The sequence below is a fragment of the Alosa sapidissima genome, chromosome 9 (assembly GCF_018492685.1).
Source record: "Alosa sapidissima isolate fAloSap1 chromosome 9, fAloSap1.pri, whole genome shotgun sequence".
Taxonomy (NCBI): domain Eukaryota; kingdom Metazoa; phylum Chordata; class Actinopteri; order Clupeiformes; family Clupeidae; genus Alosa; species Alosa sapidissima.
In genome coordinates, this window is record NC_055965.1 from 3,532,488 (window position 1) to 3,553,793 (window position 21,306).

The 21,306-nt window shown below is 43.6% G+C and overlaps 1 protein-coding gene across 1 annotated transcript in view; it reads left to right on the forward strand.

The window, feature by feature from the left end:
* usp43a (ubiquitin specific peptidase 43a) overlaps positions 1 to 11,098 on the forward strand; it is an 82,476-nt gene extending 71,378 nt beyond the window's left edge. The window contains exons 10-15 of the mRNA XM_042104747.1: positions 2,910 to 2,987; positions 3,207 to 3,336; positions 4,625 to 4,964; positions 5,380 to 5,538; positions 6,453 to 6,614; positions 7,218 to 11,098. Of these exons, the coding sequence (XP_041960681.1) occupies positions 2,910 to 2,987; positions 3,207 to 3,336; positions 4,625 to 4,964; positions 5,380 to 5,538; positions 6,453 to 6,614; positions 7,218 to 8,332 (1,984 nt within the window). The 3' untranslated portion in view covers positions 8,333 to 11,098. The remainder of the gene's footprint in view (positions 1 to 2,909; positions 2,988 to 3,206; positions 3,337 to 4,624; positions 4,965 to 5,379; positions 5,539 to 6,452; positions 6,615 to 7,217) is intronic.
* Positions 11,099 to 21,306: the final 10,208 nt, after the last annotated feature.

Consider the following 21,306-nt stretch of genomic DNA (forward strand, 5'->3'; position numbering starts at 1 on the left):
ACCACAAGGCAGGAGAGGGCACTCGCGTAGGCCACATCCCACACACCTGACTCCAGACCCCCTCAGTCACAGAGACGGCAGACTGGGACACTAGGGAGGGTCCAGTGAGAAGTGGGTTTGTCACTTGGAACAGGCCCCTGTTGACGGGCAGCGGTGGAGAGTGGCCTGAGGACACTATCAGGGGATTAGTGGGCGCTGAATTAACAGCATGAATAGCTATCGATCCCCTGGCTGCTTAAAGGTGAGGATGGGGCTGGGGAAGAGCTCTCTGGGGCATCCTAAAGCAGGGCCCTTATCAGGAGAGAATGGGATTGCGTGAGTCTAAATGGGTGAGAGTGTGTGTGTGGCAGCTGGAGGGGAGAACGTGGCTCTGTGGTTTTGTGCACACGGCATTATGGATGAGGATGGCCTGGGTAATAGTGTAGGCATGCAGTGTCCTGCATTAGGAGAAGTCTCTCTTCATGCTCCAGCAGACACACAATGAGCAGAAATGCTAAAGGCAGTGATTGGCATCATGCTTTGAATCCTCACAGAAAGAATTGCAGGAGCTCCTCATCAGAGTTAGGCCTACACAGTTTCTCAAAAAGTAGCCAGTGTGTCTGTAGTTTAAACTACTGTTGCCATCATTGTGTATAAAAAGTATAGAGGAAGGCAGACGTTTTTAATAAGTATTCTGGATGTGCCAGCTGGGGCGAAATTGCTGTCAGGTTTACGTTAGGCGAAGCTTGTGTTTTCAGAAAATAATGAAAATAATTATAGCATTTTATTCACAATCCCCTATTTTGGGGGCTAATAACATTTGCCATGGTGCTTTAAAGGAATGTGCAGATAACCGCTACTCTGGAACCTTCTCATTCCACATCTCTCTATCTCTCTCTCTCTCTCTCTCTCTCTCTCTCTCTCTGACACACACACACACACACACACAGTTTGACAGCATTATGTGCTGTGTGCTGGTGTGTTTGGCTGTGAGCAAGCGACAGCGGCGCAGCTGTGAGCGTGTGTGCTGGTGTGGGGGCTTGATGGCTGTGCTGGGAAGGATTAGAGATATTAGCTTTTAATAAGGCTGATTAGGAATTACTGCAGGGACCATTCAAAAGCACTGATACATTCTGCTGCGATTCGGGGACATAATTACAGCCTACCCTGCGGGGCTGACAGTAAATTAGCAGGTAAACAGACCATAACTCTCAGTGTGAGCGTCGGCAGTCCGCATGGGCACCGTCACCACCAGGGTACAGACGGAGGCATTTGTATAACTTAAGAAGCCAGCAACACATTATGTGTGAGCCATTGTTGGAAAGCCACTTAAGCCGCGGTTGGAATTACTATGGGATTGTGAGTTATCTTACAAGCGCACAATTAGCATAACACGCTCGTAAACGCGGAGGTTTTAGCTTCTGACCTCTTTTGATGTGTGGTTGCCATCGTAGTCTCTCTCTCTCTCTCTCTCTGCATAGCTGTATGGGTGGATCGGCGACAGATCTCTGAATCAAAGCGCCATCTCTCAAAGGTGTCCTCTGCTGGTTCAGCCTTTTTTGTTTTCAGTTTCATCTTTTCATTCTGGGTCAAAGAGGTCATTTCACTGAGATATTCCTCTGAGAGACATGCATAGTACCATGCAGAAGTTGAAGAATTGAACTCAACAAAGCACAGGGCAGAGTGCTACTACCTAAAATCAATGTCATGAGGATTTCACAAATTTGCATTGTAGAATAAATCCATCCATAATTTCTCTACTGTTCACTTTCAAAATACTGCTCAAGTAAATTCCTTGAAAATATCATGATCTTTTTAGAGGTCATCTACAGTCAAAAGTATTAACTTGTTAATGTAGGAATTTAGATAGGCCCCAATGCCTTCAAATTTCTTCACATAAAAAAACAGGACCAATCAGAATCTGACATATCTAATATATCTATATGAATTAATTTTGGTTGGTAAAAAGTTAGGTACATTGTACATTTTTGATTAATTTCCCAGTCCATTCACAACATTGTCACCTGTTCTTTCTGAGATGCCTAGCATTTTGCGATTGGACATGGACATATCTTAAATACAGTAGGCTGTGTCGTTATTTTGATACTAATTGATGACGTGGCACATAAGAAGGATATTTAAGAGTATGATGTGTCTGAAGAAGAGCCAAGTGCCTGAAACATCTCTTAAGTAGCCTAAATCCTGTTTTATGGGAGCTTGTTGTGGTGTGCAGCAGATCCTTTATAATATTGCATATACTGATGCAGAACAAATGACTGGGCTGTTGGCTATGATAGAATGGTTCATTAGTGATGGTTTCAGAAAGATGTGAGGACTTCAACCAATTACTGACACCTCAAAATTTTCATTTATCCCAAGCAACATCCTAAGATTAGAGGCGATTTCCATGACCATAATCATCATTATGTGGTTGTTCCATACTCCATACTACCATACTCTGGAAGACAAATGTCCATAGGGTAGTCCCAATGGATAGCCATTCCACTGCTTATCTTTTTGAACTTGCGTGAATTTAGCTTTTTTTTTCCATGTGTCGCACACTCCCATTGTGCCACACAGTCACAGCTCGTGGTGGCACATGTGATATCTGTGGCTGTGCATCATCCTTCAGAATATTCTGAGTCATTCCTGATCATAGACTGCCATCTAGTGCCTCAACATGAACGCAGCGCTGCTTGACAAGAAGAATTCTGACGAGACGGAAATTATGATGTACAGTATCACCTGAAACACTCAGAAGTTGATGTGTTGGTTTAGTTGATGACACTTGTTTGTTGACCTTTGCTACACGATGTCGTGATGAGGAAAGTGCTGACAGTGCCCCTTAAGAGCTGGGGCCGAGAGGCGCGTGCTGAAGACGTGTGGCTGGCAGCCCCAGCGATGTCTGACCCACTCTGCTCTTTCTGCAGGGCCCTGAAGCTGTGTGCGTCTGGAGGTCCAGCCCATGTGAAGCTCATCATTGAGTGGGAGCACAAGGTCAAGGAATGGTGAGGCCAGCACAGATCTCTCCCCCCCCCCCCCTAATACCACATCAACACATTTGCATTTAGTATATTCTGTGGCACACACACACACACACACACACACACACACACACACACACTTACATGTATTTCCAGATGTTACCCCTGTATTCTGCACATCATGAAATGAAAGTGTCTGTGTGTGTGTGTGTGTGTGTGTGTGTGTGTGTGTGTGTGTGTCAGTCTGTTTGGGAACATCCAGGAGGAGGTGGTGAAGGACATGGAGAGCGTGAGGGTCCAGCAGCAGCAGCACCTCCAGCAGCACAGCTGCACGCTGGACGAGTGCTTTCAGCTCTACACCAAAGAGGAGCAGGTACACAAGTCATCCCCCCTCTCTCTCTCTCTCCTCTCTCTTTCTCTCTCCCTCTGTCCACCCCCGCCCCCCACAGCTTAGCCCATCTCTCTCTCTCTCTCTCTCTCTCTCTCTCTCTCTCTCTCTCTCTCTCTCTCACTGTGTCAAGTGCCCCCACCCCACAGTCCATCTCTGTTTTCAATCTTTCAATCCGTGACAGAACGACATATCTGCAGCAGAACGACAGTATGGGACATCAGTACCCTCACAGTCAGTCTGTTATTTATCAAAACAATTTACCCAGACACCATCAAGCGTTTTGTAAGGGTCTATATATATATATCTGCAGCACCGACATGCTTGCTGGATACACTTTGTATTTAGATCACACAGTACATGTTTACTGTATGATGTGGATAGAGGTCTGTTTGGTCCTACTTAATGTGACTCTTCAGTTCAAAAGAGCCAGCTGAATAGAAAAGCTCAAGTGGAGGAAATGGAGAAATGTGAGTGTGAGCTTCACCAAGACTCTCTGGTGCGGAGAGGAGAGAGGCACATGTTTGTCCCTGGTGAACAACAAAGTTGGAACTGAATTCAATCCAACCTCTTCTTTGAGGCTGAAGTGTGTCTGTGTGTGTCAAAGGCTGTCAAAGTTTGTAAGTGGGTCAAATCCAGTCTAACCAACTTATAGCAAGTTGTCAGTTCAGAGAGCTAAGATACACATGCACTTCTTTCTCTCAAGATGACCTACTGTGAAACAAGCTGAGTTGCAGGTTAGCCACAAATGCTGTAGTACTCAAACAAAGAGAATAGAAAGGAATATTTAACATGATCTTTTAGACAGAGAAAATGAAATGAAAACAAATTAACTCTGAATATAGATAAACATCCCTTTCATCATTGTTGAGATGAACAAAAAACATTACCAGCTGGGAAAGTCAGATATGCAAATACGTGGCTGTAAAATAATTATCTGTAAAATAATTTATGGGTTTATGTTTATTAATGGGGTACTATTCCAGAAAGACACCATTTCTGATGTATGTCTGAATACCAGAGACTGAGTGGCATGAACACTTCACAGGAAACGATGGTGCCCGTATTTGCCAAGTGGATTTATTTTCCAGAGCTCCTCCACTGTCTGTGCAGAAGGAAATGAAACTCAACAGAAGTGGCACTGTGCTGCTGCATGCAAATATGCTGTTTGTGCTCTGTGTGTTTGTCCTGTGCGTATGTTAGTGTATGTGTATACGTGTTTGCTCTCAGTTATGTTCAAGTGTGTGTGTGTGTGTGTGTGTGTGTTCTCCAGCTGGCGCCGGACGACGCCTGGAAGTGTCCCCACTGCAAGCAGCTGCAGCAGGGCATGGTGAAGATGAGTCTGTGGACGCTGCCGGACATCCTCATCCTGCACCTCAAGCGCTTCCGGCAGGTGGGCGAGCGGCGCAACAAGCTCTCCACGCTGGTGCGCTTCCCCCTGACCGGCCTGGACATGGCGCCGCACGTGGTCAAGCGCAGCCAGAGCATGCGCAACCTGGGGCCCTGGCCAGCCGCCTGGAAGCAGCCCGAGGCCACGCTGCCCCACGACTTCCTGTACGACCTCTACGCCGTCTGCAACCACCATGGGGGCATGCACGGCGGCCACTACACCGGTAGGTTCATGCCACATGAGCGCACACAGTCACATTCCCCGTCAAACATGCCTGTTCCTATGAGTTCCTGTGTACTCTTTCCTGTGAGTTCCTGTGTATTCTTTCCTGTGAGTTCCTGTGTACGCCCTGTGTACTCTTTCATGTGAGTTCCTGTGTACTCTTTCCTGTGAGTTCCTGTGTACTCTTTCCTTTGAGTTACTGTGAGTTCCTGTGTACTCTTTCCTTTGAGTTCCTGTGAGTTCCTGTGTACTCTTTCCTGTGAGTTTCTGTGCACTTTTAGAGGTGAAGGACCTTCCCAACAGATCTCCCCATGGCAAATTCTCATTCACTTGCATACACTCTACTAAAAGCTCATCAGAGCGTTCATTGCGGCTCGTGGATGTTTCGTGAATTGGTGTGTGTGTGTGTCCTGTAGCGTACTGTCGTAACTCGGTGGACGGTCAGTGGTACAGCTATGATGACAGCAGTGTGGACCTGGTGCCAGAGGAGGAGCTGTGTACCCGCGGTGCCTACATCCTCTTCTACCAGAGGCGCGACGCCATCCCGCCATGGTCTGCCAGCAGCTCCGTCAGGGGTGAGGAGAGGAGGAAGGGGTGATAACAGAGTTATACTGACCATTTTTGGAAGTTGATTTAATAATCACTACATCCAAACAACATGATAAGTTTGGTCCTCTACTTTGAAGCAATACCTTGTCACATGAGCCATAATGCAATGCTCCATGTTCCATTCTTACTGCTCAAAGGCTGGGATGCTCAATGGTTCTTACTGCTCAAAGAGTTCCGGGCTGGGAAAAAAACAGCTAGATACCAGCTTATGCTGGTAGGTGGTTTTAGCTGGTCTTTGCTGGTTTTCTTCCAGCTCTTGCTGGTCGTTGCTGGTGTAGCTGGTTGGGCCACCAGGTGGACATGCTGACGTGACCATCTGAGGAAGATGGTCATGCTTGTGACCAGCCTGCCAGGCTTGACATCATTGTGTCAGATGGCCATGTTGATTTGCTAGAATGACCAACATAAGCTGGTATGGCCTGTGAAACCAGCAATGTAGACCAGTAACACCAGCTAAAATGACCAGCTTGAGGTGGTACAACAAACAAAACCAACTGAATTACCATCGTAAGCTGGGTAAACCAGCTGAAGGTATGTTTTCGCAAGAGTTTTGCTGGTCTAGCAGGTCAACCATCAGGGTGGTCAAACAAGCTGGTTAACAAGCTGGTCAACCAGCAAACCACCTTAAGCTGGTCAGGCTGTTTTTTTCAGCAGGGTTGTCTCACTGTATCTTTGCAATGGGCCAAGTGGTTCTCTTTCATAAAAGACTGGAACAAATGACCAGTAGGTCAAAAGATCTAAATGGTTAATAGTAAATTAGTTAGTTATTAGTTATGTTATATATGTTTGTTTTGCACTATACTGCCCCATATATACAAATTATGTAATAAACATGAAGTTAGATAATGCATAACTACAATGACCACCCTGTGTCTCCCAGGTTCCACCAGCTCCTCCATGTCTGACCACTGGCTCATCCGCCTGGCCGGGGACAGTAAGCGCGGCAGCGTTGTGTCCCGCAGCTCCACCACCTGTCCGTCATCCATCCCCGACTCGCCCGAGTCACCGGTCTTCCAAGACGAGTCCTCCAAACCCGGGAGAGGTTTGTCAACACTCATTTCTGTTGTGCTTTGAGAGAGAGAGAGAGAGAGAGGTTTGTCAACACTCATTTCTGTTGTGCTTTGAGAGAGAGAGAGAGAGAGAGGTTTGTCAACACTCATTTCTGTTGTGCTTTGTGAGATAGAGAGGTTTGTCAACACTCATTTCTGTTGTGCTTTGAGAGAGAGAGAGTGGGAGAGAGAGGTTTGTCAACACTCTTTTCTGTTGTGTTTTGAGAGAGAGAGAGGTTTGTAAACACCCTTTTTTGTTGTGCTTAGGGGAGGGGGGGGGCAAGAGTGGGCCCTTTAATTTGCTTGGCACTTTGCCAGTTATCTCCACTCAGACTGGGAAGATGACAGTGTGGGCATCCTTCCTGTATTACTATTACTATTACTATTACTATTACAACATCAAAGCACTGATGCATTCTGAATGACATGTTGTGTCTGGTGCTGAGTGCATTAGATAGGTTGAATGCATGTGTTCTGGTGGCCAAAATGACACTGTTTTGCCCCTTCAGATGTTCTGATTAGGGATTGACGTGAACGCTCTTTGTTGTGTGGCGTAGTCTTGCGTGGCATAATTTCCTCCTCTGCCTCGCCTCCAGGTGGATTTGAGACCAGGCCCTTTGTGCGGGGTATCCAGGGCCGCAGCGTGAGCATGCGGACGCCCACCAAGGCCAGGGACACCCTGAGCAAGGTCCTGCCGCTGCGCTGGTCCTTCGGCTCCAAGAGCCGCCACAAGCCGGCCCCCGGCCCCGAGCCGGCCGCCCAGGCTCCCGCGGAGCTGGTGGAGTACCTGGAGTCGGGCCGGCGGCCGCGCTGCACCAAGGACCCCATCGTCACGCTGGTGGGCAGCCCGTCCGGCAGGGACGGCCCCCAGGGCCAGCTGCCCCCTGCCACCTCCAGCTCCTCCAGCCTCAGCTGCGTGGGCCGGACCCCCGACGAGCAGGCCGGCCACGCTAAGGCCACTGAGGGTCAGCAAAGGCTGAGCGCCGACAAGACGGGCAGCCTGAGGCGCAGCAGCAGCGAGAGGCCCACCAAGCAGCAGCAGCAGCAGCAGCAGCGAGAGGACGGGACCCTCGGCCGGAGGAGCACCCGGAAGGGCAAGCAGGAGCAGAGGAGGACCCACGAGCTGCAGTCCAGGAGCGGCTCCAGCCCGAGCGCACACGCCAGCTTTGACGCCGGCCAGCAGAGAGGCAAGGGGGACGCGGCCGAGGAGCTGACCCCGCCGGAGGGCGACAAGGCGGGTAGGAGGGGAGAGGAGTCCAGGGCGCATGACGGCCTGCTGTCTTTCCTCAAGGGCGGCTTCCTCAAAAAGGACTCCATGCGCCGGTCCCGGGACAGCGACTGGGGGAGGGCCAGCGAGGCCAGCAGCAGGAGCCTGTCCAAGCTCTCCCTGTCCAACGGGGGCCCCGGCGGCGCGGCGGACGGCAAGGCCAGCGGCTCCGGCCGGGGTCGGCACGGCGACGAGCTGACCAACGGTAAGGTGGTGCGCGGCAGCATGCCGGACATCAAGCGCTCGCAGAGCTCCTGCAACATCCAGAACAAGGCCGACCCGTCTCTGCGCCGGACCGCCTCCCTGCACCGCAACGGCCTCTCGGCACCTCCGCCACCGCGCAGCCTCACCACGGACAAGGCCTCGTGCGGGACGCTGCAGAGGAGCCGCTACAGCAGCGCCTCCCTGGGGAGGAAGAGGACGGTTCCCGAGTCCAGCTTCTGAGGCGGACGCACACTGACCCGCTCAAAGCAATACACCAGGACACATGCCATGCTGGACACACACACGCTGCTGTGCCCTTTGGGGAGGAGGGAGTATGCAGAGCTGCAGAGAGGAAGAGCAGTTTGCATACGAGAACAAGAGAGTCGGGTGCTACCCAATGTCTTTAATGTTTTCTTGTTTAATACCATTACAGTTCATGACCATAATATCGTTTCTTGTTTAATACCATACAGTTCAAGTGCCTCTGTAACATATGAAGAGCGAGGAGCTGGAAGGCCAGTAGTGGACGCACATCTTCCTGTTCACACAAACACTGACCCACACTGGAGTTATGTGCTTAAACTTGTGAATTTCGACCTATAGATCCATGTCCTGAGAATGCACTCATAAATGAAATAACAATATATTGGTATGATTTTGTGTGATACCAAAAAAAAACTGATGTTTGTTTTTTCACTTACTTTGTATACACATGTTTATTTGTAAACATATGTTTGAAGGTCTATTTAGCTATGGCAAAGAGAGGGACCATCTGTGACTATACAATATAACCGCTGCTAGCTTTTTTTTAAAGATTTAACAATAGAGATTATATTGTTGCACTTTTAACAAAGTTGAGAGCACCAGTTATTTTAATTTGGTCTACATTGTGCAAGATGTCAAAAATAACTGTTTTTGCACAAAACAATCTTTGCAGAAAAAAACATATTCCAGAACAGATCAATTAATATATAAACATATAAATGATTAAGAGTTTACATTAATGTACAATATAATATCTGATTATATAATGCTTAAAGTTATAGACACTCGATAAATGCTCATTGTTTTTGAAATGTAGTGTGCGGGGTGTCATTGTTAACTGATTCATCTCTAACTTGTTGAATCAGAGGGTTTCATATTTACCTGAACTGCTGCATTTCTCCACTTACGTTGTGTTTATTTGCTGATTACCGCATCAAACACTCCCGCAAAAGACACTCACTATTCTGTGACTATTCCCGCAAATTAATAGTTTTACACTGGACTGTATTTGGGTTAGATGGGTTAGATTTCCAAATGTTGAATGTTTCCAAGCATGAAGTAATAATATAACATTCAGCATAGCATTGTGTTAAATTAATAGTATGATTAACCCCCTTACCACAGTATCAGTCTATAAAAGGAATTATGGTTAAAGCTCAACTGTGTTCAGATGAGAGTATCTCCAATACAAGAGATTATTTAGAAGACATGAAGGTTTTAAATTGTGTTGGTAAAATAGCATGACTTAACCAGGCAGTATCACTCTTGAGTGAGTGTGTAATGATTTTGGATGTAATTGGATTAAAAATTGTATCACAAACTTCCAAAACATATAAGATAATCATCTGCATTTTGGGCAAGTGTATAAAACATCTCATCATAATATTCCTTAAAAATCTCCTGGATCTTAAATAATAGTAAAGAAATGTTTCATAATGCACCAGAGTGACCGTAGCATAGAGTGATCTATGCTACGTGCTATATGCTATGTCCTATGCTATGCGCTGTGTGTTTTCTGTTTGTTTGTCATTTGCCAAATGAAGTACACCACTAGGGGCAGACTTAGCTGGTTCTCAATGAAGGAGCAATAAAGATTGAAGTATCAGATTCCTCATAAGTGCTTTTCAAATACTACTGCAGTACTATGAATGTGTTAATAACTAAAAACAAAACACAGAGCAAATAGTTATGTGTAGGTGTCTCACAATAACAGAAAGGTATAGATTGAAGTGGGTTTGTGGCATGGCATGTCATAACTTTTCACTTTTTTTTTCACTTTTCACTTTGTATTAATACCTCCCAATGCGTCATGACAGTGTCACTGTGTACACCAAAGCAGAAACCAATGTCAATGAGTCAAAGTTCTCTGCCTGTCAACCCGACACTATTGTTATCATCACAATAATAATGCCTTGCACATCACTGGTTTTGAGTAAAGCTTTTTTCCCGTGTCACGCTACAATTGTGAATAAGCTGATGCCGCCTCTACCACAGAGTCTAAAAGATCAGAAGGCAGACTGCCAGGAAGATGTCACCATACCAATAGATGAGGAAAAGATGACAGAAGTTATTCAGAATTGCCTTGTGAATTAGTAGTAGAACAGATTTCTAATGTATGTCACCTACTGTAAATGGCTTCTCACACTATCATTTGGGTTGTTTTGTGAGCACAGACCCTTTTGCAGTGTGCAGCTTCACATTCTATCTCAATATAAGCTCACCAACATACCACACCACCTTTAAAGAAAGTACAAATGTGTATGTCCTTATGGAGCAGGAGCAGTACAACAGCTCCAAAGTCTAGCTGTTTGACTCCAGAATGGGAGAGTATTGTGTGAGGTGACATAGCTGTTGTTTATTTATTTTTTTGCAAATAAGCATTTTAGTTTACCATTTCTCTCATTGTCTACTGAAACTACTGCACTTGTGAGATAACAAACACCCAAAAGAGCCCTAGCGTTGGAAAAACAAAGTCGAAGAATGAAGGATTTAGGCATAGTTTCTTGTGTCTGTAATGTTTCATATGCAACTTTTGTAAGGTTTTTATAATGGCATTGTAGATCCACAAAGGGACGTTTCATGGGCCTGGCCATGTAGCCTTGTTTAAAGGGGAGAGACGATTACGCACAAGTGTACATGATGTGCTACTGCTACAGCTTTGATTTCTATTTGCCTATGAAGTCTGCTATATGTAATATTTTATTTTTTAATACTGCAAAATAAAACACACTCTTTATCACAGTTTGGCTGTGATTTGTGTGAATTGGGTGCTATGTATTATGATGTTTACAACAACATGCTGATGTAAGCCTTAGCCTTGTGGATGAATTGAGTGAAGTACTAATGGGGAGCTGTGGTGTGAGTGTGAGTTCCGCATTTGGGTTCAAGTGCCCACAGGGACCTGGGTTCCAATCCAACCTGCAGTCATTCCCCAAATCAAGTTGTGCTGCTACAACCTTGTTACTCTTTGATACAGTGAAATAAACCTATTAAGTCTACCAGTTAATTACTTACATGTACATATGACATGTATGTTGTGTCTTCGATGTCTTGGAACAGGTCTACTAATTCACATGTACTGTGTGGTGTAACAGCAGACACGTTTCAACACATCAATTACAGGATGCATGACATCATTGACAGGATGTATATAATATGTACATGTAAGTACTTAACTGGTACACTTTATTTTAATGGGTTTATTCCACTGTATCAAAAGAGTAATAAATGTGTACCAACACAGTTGATACATGTACTACAATATGTAGGGTAATGGCAGACATGTTCCAAGACACCAATGACACAACATACATGTAATATGTAATTGTAAGTACTTAACTGGTACACTTCATTTTAATGGGTTTATGCCACTGTATCAAAGTGCAATAAGTGTGTACCAACACAGTTGATATATGTACTATGTAGTGAATTAGTAGACCTGTTCCAAGACATCGAAGACATCACATACATGTCATACAGTATGTACATGTAAGTAATTAACTGGTAGACTTAATAGGTTTATTCCACTGTATCAAAGAGTAAAAAGGTTGTAGCAGCACAGCTGTTACATGTACACTGAAGACAATGGGGCCTTGACTGGAGCTAAGAATGGTTTGTATATCAAATCTATAATAGACAGGGAAAAACCCAGAACAATCTGATTAAGGTCACTACCAAACTTTTCTCAATTGATTCTATAGTACTTTTTTGCGTAGAATACATTTCTGCTTGGGACATTTTTATATCACACGTAGTTAATGAGATAATTTGCATATTTGAATACATTAGTGAATATAAATGCATAATAAAGAAATGTATTGATAATATGGCTTTAAGTACTGTAACATGTACATGTAACAGCTGTGCTGCTACAACCTTTTTACTCTTTTTACTCTCTAGAAATGTTTGGTAGTGACCTGAATCAGAGTTATGCCCTGTATCATGACCAGTTTTACCCCATCCAGCAGGTCTCAGGTCAGCTCTTTGCCTCTGATGAAAATTTAGGCAAATTGGCAAAGTTTTGTAAAATCACTCAGTATTACAATGTAACAACTATATGTAGGTACCCACAAATACATAATGCAAGTACAATGATAGTACCTGATAGTACATGTTGTTACACAGGTTGTACCACTGTACCTAATTAGGTAGGTGACACATTAAAATCCGTAGGAATCGATTGCTGAGTGTGGAGTAACACGCTCTGGATATTCACAAATTCGTCGCCGTTTTTAAAAAAAAAACATAGTCCAGTCCATACAACTTCATTTCAATTTCGAAAAGAAATACTGGACTATGTTTTTTAAAAAAAAAAAAACGGCGACGAAATTGTGAATTTCCAGAGCGTGTTACAACACACTCAGCAATCGACTCCTACGGACTTTCCCCTGAAGATGGCAGCAAAGATGGCAACATTTTCGGAAAGGTACTGGCTTGATGAAATTCATTCTGGACTCTATCCGACCACATAAAGACCTCGGGATACTTCAGTTTGGCTATAGGGACCCTCTACTCACTACCACGTAAGTGTAATGTTGTTTGGAACTGTAGAAGAGGTATAAAAATAGCATTTTGTAGTGGTGAAATGACATGCCCGCGTCACTTCCAGGCTAAAGAGTTTTGACTAAAACCGGTAACATCGAGCTTTCTCAAAACACATCCGAATGACATGATCATGATTTGGATGTCAACTCAACATATGAACTCCCAATCATCTGTAAATTGATCGAAAGTGCATTTTACTCTGGATAATTCCTTTAATGACTACAGACCTGTCGCACTTACATCACGTGATGAAAACAATGGAGCGACTGGTCTTAGGTATGCTCAGACCCCAGGTACGCCATGCACTAGACCCGTTACAGTTTGCATACCAGGAGAAAGTGGGTGTGAACGATGCCATCACTTATCTTCTACACAGGACACATTCTCACCTAAACAAGGGGAAACGTGCTGTGAGAATCATGTTCTTTGATTTCTCAAGTGCTTTTAACACCATCCAACCCCTCAGACTGGGAGACAAGCTCTTGCAGATGGGTGTGGACGCTCACCTGGTAACCTGGATTACAGATTACCTGACCGAGCGACCACAGTTGTTAGTTAGTATAATTAGTGTAAATAGTATATTCTTTATCTTCTACTGTCCTTATTGCTTAAGTTGTGTTTTTATATTATAACAATTATAACATAATTATACTTTTATATTATAATAATTATAATATAATTATGCTTTTAATTACTTTTTCTGCTGTGAATGTGTGTGTGTGTTGTCTGTATGCTACTGAGACCTTGAATTTCCCCTGGGGATAGATAAAGTGTCTATCTATCTATCTATCTATCTATCTATCTATCTCAACACCACTATGTATGTGTTGTTTTCTGAATTACTTCTTTTTACACAAGGTTTCATGTAAAAGCAATGAGTTCTGTAATGTCAAGACGCAGCCATTAAAGATGGATTTTGAATAAATCATGGTCAGATAATCAATGATTTGAAAAATAGATTTATTTTAAGCCCGCCATACAATCGGTCAAGACCGAGTATAACATTTGGCAAGACCAGTGACCGAGACCAAGACAACCCAAGTGCATTGGGTTCTTGCTTGGGGCGTGTTGCTCCTTTCTCTGAAGTTTAATGAAAATCTCAGTATGCAAAAGGCAGAAGTTTTCTGTAATACTGTTTACAGACAGACAAACAAATAAACCTAACCTCAGGCAGAAGTGATTTATTGATTCAAATAAGAAATAAGAAGCCATATGAAATGGGCTTCAATTGTAATGCAGGTAAACCACTACTTGTTTCACTTCATTTGCACAAGGGTGTACAGTACGTGTGAAGCTCCTCCTGTAGATAGAAGTTATGGTGACGGAGACGCAATCGACCCTCACTGTTGAGAGCTCTGTGCTTAATGGAAGATGTGAGGCCCTTTATGGATTTATAGGAGAATGGGCTGTAGGAAGCAAGGGCTTATTCATTTACTATGGAATATTTATGTCAGTGGCTTCCATTAATGTTGCAACAAATGTTTCCTCGATTATAGTCAGCAGGGTGTCCACACTGGACCACAAATTCTTGCGAGTCAAAGAGAGGGGATTTACGCATGAATGTAGTACAAAAAGCACAAGCCAACACAAATAGCGTTCATAGCGACTATTTAGTCTCCCCAGAAGGAGAAATAAGGAATAAGATGTTTAGACATCTCCAACTGCCATCCCACACTCTTGAGCCTGTCACGTTATTGATTAATAAGTAGCTATGTGATGTGAGTTCTATTCAAGTAAAGCTGACGAATGGCAAAACTGGTTGATGGATATCTGCTCTCAGCATCTGCTCTCACGGTTATAGAGGGCTCTCGCTTTTTGGACACTGTTATTAGTGCTCTAAGCTTTTCCAAAATATGGTCTCTGTGCATGACTATCAACATGTATGGTACTCTCTGTGCATGACTATCAACATGTATGGTACTCTCTGTGCATGACTATCAACATGTATGGTACTCTCTGTGCACGACTATCAACATGTCAAGGATGCAGCTGTAAGTGAAAAACATCTGGGCTGATTGATTCAAAGACAGATCGGATTCAATATGAAACTCTTGTGATTGATCTCCACCTAAATGCGCTGGAGGCACTTTGTGTGTGTGCAATTGAACTGATCCATTGACCATTTAAAGTGGATTGTTTGGCTTCGGGGAGTCGTTCATTAACTGGATTAAACTTCTATACACCTCTCCTTCAGCCACAGTAATCACCAATGGACTAACATCACAAAGTTTCACTCTTCACCGGGGAACTAGACAGGGGTGCCCACTCTCCCCCTCACTATTTACAATCTTCATTGAACCCCTAGCAGCTGCCATCCGTCAGAACCCCCTCATCAAAGGTGTCCAGTCATCAGTAAAAGAAACCATCAAACTAATTGACACATTCTCTAAAATTTCTGAATACTCAATCAATTGGAATAAATCTGCAATTCTCCCATTACATCACAATAGCTGGGATGTGACGGCCAACTCTTCACCTATTCCACTCTGCACTAACTATATCACTTGGATAAAAGTCTCCCCCAGGCTGTCAGACTTATTTAGCCTAAATTATTCCCCTCTACTCACTTCAATAGATGATGACCTTCAACGCTGGAAGAACCTCCCATTATCCATCATGGGCAGAATCTCAGTAATCAAAATGACAATACTGCCCAAAATAAACTATTTACTCTCTATGATTCCAACCCAGCCCACCCCACTCTGGTTTAAGTCTCTTGATTCATTAATAACTAAATTCTACTGGAAAGATAAGACCCCAAGGATCAAACTCACCACTCTCCAAAAACCAAAAGCACTGGGAGGACTAGAGGCCCCACACTTCCAGCACTATGCCCTGGCCAATCAGCTCCACTTCATTTACAAATGGCTACACCCCACCCCCTCAGACAACACCTGGTTAGACCTAGAATCAGATCTCCCTTTCTGCAGCTGCTTAATATTCCCTCTCCAAAAAATACTCTCCCAAATTTACAAAATTATATCTCGTTCAGAAAAAAACAATTGACCTGCCATATCACAAATGGGAATCAGACTTATCAATTACTCTCTTCCATCTTTGGCTGTCACATCCCAGCATCCCCTTCCTTATGCATACTTGGTGATACATCCACAGTCAATTTAAGCAACTCTTGCAATAAAACACTGCTGGCAGCGCTGATTATCGCCAAGAAAACAGTCCTCATGAACTGGAAATCTAGGAACAATGATCACATCACTCATTGGAAAAACTTGTTAACAGACTATATATCATTAGAAAACCTATCAACTACAAACGTAATCAATACTCAGGATACAACCTCTCCTTGGTACCCCTTTATCACCTACCTACAGTCCTGACCCTCTTTGCCTGAGATCCATCTCCACACCAACACACTTCATCAACAGATACACATATCCTCGAACACTGGGCAGGGGATGATAGCTGGAACTATTATTGTTATTATTGTTATTATTATTAATATTATTATTATTATTATTATTATTATTATTATTATTAATAGCAAATAAATAGCATCCCCTTCTTCCCCTCTCGCTTTTATTTACATCTCTGATAACTTTTCTAATTTCACTCTCTCTGCCTCTCTCATCGTTATTCTGCCGGGGCCCCATTGGATGGCTTGGGAGACTCGGTCCTGGCGGGTCGCTGTGTGGGTTTGGCATTGGTTGGGTCCTGTGTGTTATCTATTGGCCCTGGGCCCCCGTTGTGCACCCTCCTCATACGCTCATGCACATGCCTTGTTCTGGAAGCACACAGCACGCTTACTCTCTTTTAATTGCACTACATATTAGGTGACATTCATAAAACATAAACAAAACCACAAAACAGGCTAGGGTAAGGGTGGAGTGCAGGTAGATACCTCATCAGGTGTCTATCTGCATGCCTCACTTATTTTAATGCACACATTACAGAGGAGGCATACATCTTACACAGGGTAAGTGTGGTGTGCATGGGGAAATCCTGACAGATATTCACCATGCATGCCCACTTCTTTTAATGCTACACACTAGATAGAGCTCTCAACCTAGCCATTCACATACATATTTAGGTCAAGAGTGGCGTGTTAGATGGAGGTCTGGGGGCGAGGTGTGGTTGGTCGTGGTAGTGGGGGACGTGTGTATATGATGGGGGCCTGGGGGGATGGGTGGCACGCAGGTCCTCCTCTCTGTCAGCTCATCGCCATAACTGCCGGGGCTGGGTGGAACTGTGGCCATTAATGGGTGCCCAGCTTGTCAATCAGTCAGGCAATCAGTTATTCTTATTATTACACTCATCTTTAACAGAATAATTACAACTCCTCTCCTCTGAAACCCTCCCTCTCTGTGTTCCAGCTTCTCTCCTCCTGGCCCAACAGCAAGCCAACCTTACACATATGCACACACACACACACACACACACACACACACACACATCCTCACACACATACATCCTCACACACTCACTACCCCTTACCCCCCCACCCACACCCCCATCCCAACACCACCTCATTCACACTCTCAGAGCTACCATCCGCGAGCCCCCCCCCCCCCAGCTTCTTGTCATTCCGGTCATCAATTTCATCCCTGATAATCATATCTGTAATCATCCTGGACGCAAATCATCCTTAGCCTTTCTGTTATTAATGTTATGTGTGTTACAGTACACTAATAAGCCATGTCAATGTGATGTCTTGTTAAGTTACGGTATGTGTTTGTGTAATGTACATCTGTTTGTCCGATGTATTATTCTTGTGCATGTCATTGTAGTGTTGCATTTTCTGTAATGTCAATGGTGTTTGCTAGACGTGGTCTGTGAACCAAACATTAATTTTCTCGTATTTGAAAAAAATACCCAGATCCGTTTATTGGGTGCCACGGATGTCTATCAAATGCGTCTGTGCATAGATCATCATCGTCTTGCTTTCTCACTTGTTCTGTGATTGGTCCCCTATCTCAAAAATTTGCTCCATGGTCTCCAGGCTGCCTTAGCAGCGTGAATCAAATCGCGCGCAAGGCAGCATGGGAACACCCAGGCTAGGTGTTTGCAAAAAAAAAAGAAAAAAAAGTGGATTGTGTTCTCTTGGGAAGATGGGAGTTCCAATTGCTATCATATCCAGCAAAACGCCATCCATAATGACCTTTGACATTCCATTTACACTCCAGGCCACTTACCACTCAGCACCTCTAATAACACACATGCCATTCTCCCCTCAGATCCCCACTGCATGTTAATGATAAAGTGTAAAGAAAATAACAGAGCACGGAATCTAAGGAGGTAATGGGTCACTTTCATCTAGAAGTCTCCAAACCGTAAAAAAGATGACCATATGTTTTATTCATGGATGCCAATCTCTTTTTGTAGCAGCAGATAGGACCGTGTAAATGCATACACGATTGTTTGAAGCAAATATTGAATCCTTTTTTTTTTTTTTTGCCTTTTCATTGTGCGAAGATCAGAGGGGTTGGGATGTGTCATGCTGACGGACACAGGAGCACTGGGAGGGTGGAAATAAAGCCTCCCCCATTGTGCTCTTCTACAGGAAACATGGCATCTGGATCAAACAGGCACCACCACCCCTGCTGGCGCGCATATGGCATGCAGAGACGTCCATTTCTATCAGAAAACTAAAGGCTTTTACAAGCACAGCACAGGGTATTTTCTTCCCATTTAGAGCAGTATCACTGGGTAGAATGTGTTGAGTTGAGTTGAGTTGAGACATTGAGATTTCGGCACATCTTGGTGTATGATTCATTCCAGTCAACTTCATAAATATTACATGAGACCCTGGACCTAAACAGAACAAAAAGTGAATGTGCAGCACACACAACACTGACTCTTGACCTTCATTATGGCCACAACTGGCACTAGTGGAGTTATATGTTTTGGCAGAGTTTTTTTTTTTCTTTCTTTTTCTTATTTCACTTTTCACAATATTTTTTGACATGTAGCCCCATAATACTGCCGATAACAAATTGAAGCTTTTGGTTCCTGGGGTTCAAGTAAGCTTCCGATTCCCTATAAGCAGTCTGGTCATTCTAATGAAAATGCTCCTTTGCATTGAGAGTAGCTAAAGCCTCTGCTCAGTCATCTGTTCTAATTTTCCATCCGTTTTGATGGAACAGTGGACCATGACATTGTCCTCACTACATTATCTTTCTGGGAAAGCTCTTAATTGATTTGTTTGCATCCTATCAAAGGATGCTCATTCAGTGTGTCTGGGCAAGGACAGGTATGAGAATCTCACAGCCTACCTCAGGGACCAGTGCCCTCTGTTTTCCATTTACACTTCCTCAGCTGAGCGCTCCCACAGACTTGCCTATCACTGTTGTGTGGTTGATACCGACCTGTCTTTCTCACCCGATGACTAGAATCATCACAGTGTGGATGAAAGACTAACACCTTCAACTCCATCTCTCCAAACCTGACCTTCGCACACACACACACTACAAACAGTTTGGACTCTGTATATTGTTGTCTTGAATGGTTGAACACTGATTGAGTAACCAAGGGGAGACTATGTAGGTGTTGATGTTGAGGACTTCGGAAGCGTGACTTTCAGTTTCCAAGGAGTTGCAGGAGTCGGGCAATCTGTTATATCTTCTTTACGTAGCAGGTGGCAACACCATGTGGTGGTCATACCATGTACCGCTATGTGGTACATCTAATATGGCTGTAAGTCTTGTCATCCCACTGAAGTAATCCTAGATGCATGTCATAACCCGTGAACCTCAGATCTTGCCGGTTGCCACTGTCTGTGTCATGCGTAGGTGGTTATGCATGGAGAAATATATTGATTGTTACTATAAACACAGGGAGATGAAACTTCAACCAAATGTTTAAAATCTCTATGCGTTTAAGGAATAGTTTTCTACATGAGCAATAAAGTTGTTACAGTTGCAGTTTTCTGTCATGATACCACTTAGGTGCCCTACTCCTGTTACAGTCTGCACATCTATCTGAAGTAGTTCTGAAGGATCCCCATGCATGAGACAGGAATAAAGAGGAACTCTGTAGGAGACCAGAGCAGCTGTGGATGCCGCCTGCACTGCAAAGGCTGAAGAGTGTCTGAGTGATCCACCAGGGGCCTCTTAAGATGGCATGTGCATGATTACCTGCACTAACTGCCTAGATGTGTGTGTGGAGAAGGGGCTGTCATCAGTGACGAGCTGATCGTTTTTTCCTTCAGACAGTTCTCAGAATGGTTCAATCTTCATATCATCTACTGATGTGTGAACATCACAGCGTTATTTCATTCTTGTGGACATTTTGGAAATGCAATTTGCACTTTCTATCAAAATCAGAACATCTTGGTTTTCCGCAAGTGAGGCGTCACATATTATCATATGGCAACCATATGCCTCATCAGGTGCAATGACATGGTATTTTTTTTCCAGCTTTGCTTAAATCCTTGTCATTCAAACAAAGTCTACTTGTGATTGATGAGGACTGATTCAATTTGTTCAAAGTCCAAAAAATCAGTGAAACTTCCAAGGCCATCAAGCAACAGTGGAGGTGCCTGGACAATATGAGGAACAGTCCATAACAGTGTGCCACTACATCAGTGTGTCCAATCAGTGTGTTTCAGCACTGGGCTTTACACAACACAACATTTCACCGTCCTCACATCAAATCCTCCGCAGGGATCTCAGTCATGACAATGAGAGGACTTCCATTAAAAGCAACTTGCATAATTATGGACTGTATAGGCTCTATGGGGTTCATGTAAACGTTCTCCACAGAAACAGCATTTTATATATTTAAATTCAAATTAATCATTGAATAATCAGCATTAGTGACATTAAAGTTCAAAAACTCTTTTATTATTATTTTAATAATGGCCATAATAATCTATGATATGACCTAATATGCTGAAGAAAATAAATTCAAAAGTGCTTCGGGAAGAAGTTTTTTTTCATATACAAGGTATTTCAGGCCACAGATATAACCTAGGGGACACAATGAAAATAAATGAACACTCCCCTCAATGTCAACACTATTTCTTTGCATTGATGAGCGACTTTAGAGTTGATGAACTCCAGTGATATGCAAATTCCTTGCTGCAGACATTGCAGAGGCCGTTTTTTAAAAGTAAATGTTCCAATCAATGATCTAGGCAGCACATTTTCTTCTCTCTCCTTCTTTTTACAGTCTAATGGTTACTGACTACAATGGCTCGGGGTCAAAGGTCATACGGAATCGATTAATCTGTGTTATTTTTTTTTAATCAGTTAATTTTTCTCAAATTAATTAATCAAAATTAATCAGTTATTTTGACAGCCCTATTTATTACACCTCAGAAATACATTTCAAATTGGCATTGCGCATAGGATACAAAATACAAATGCAAAAAAGTAGATAGATAGATAGATAGATAGATAGATAGATAGATAGATAGATAGATAGATAGATAGATAGATAGATAGATA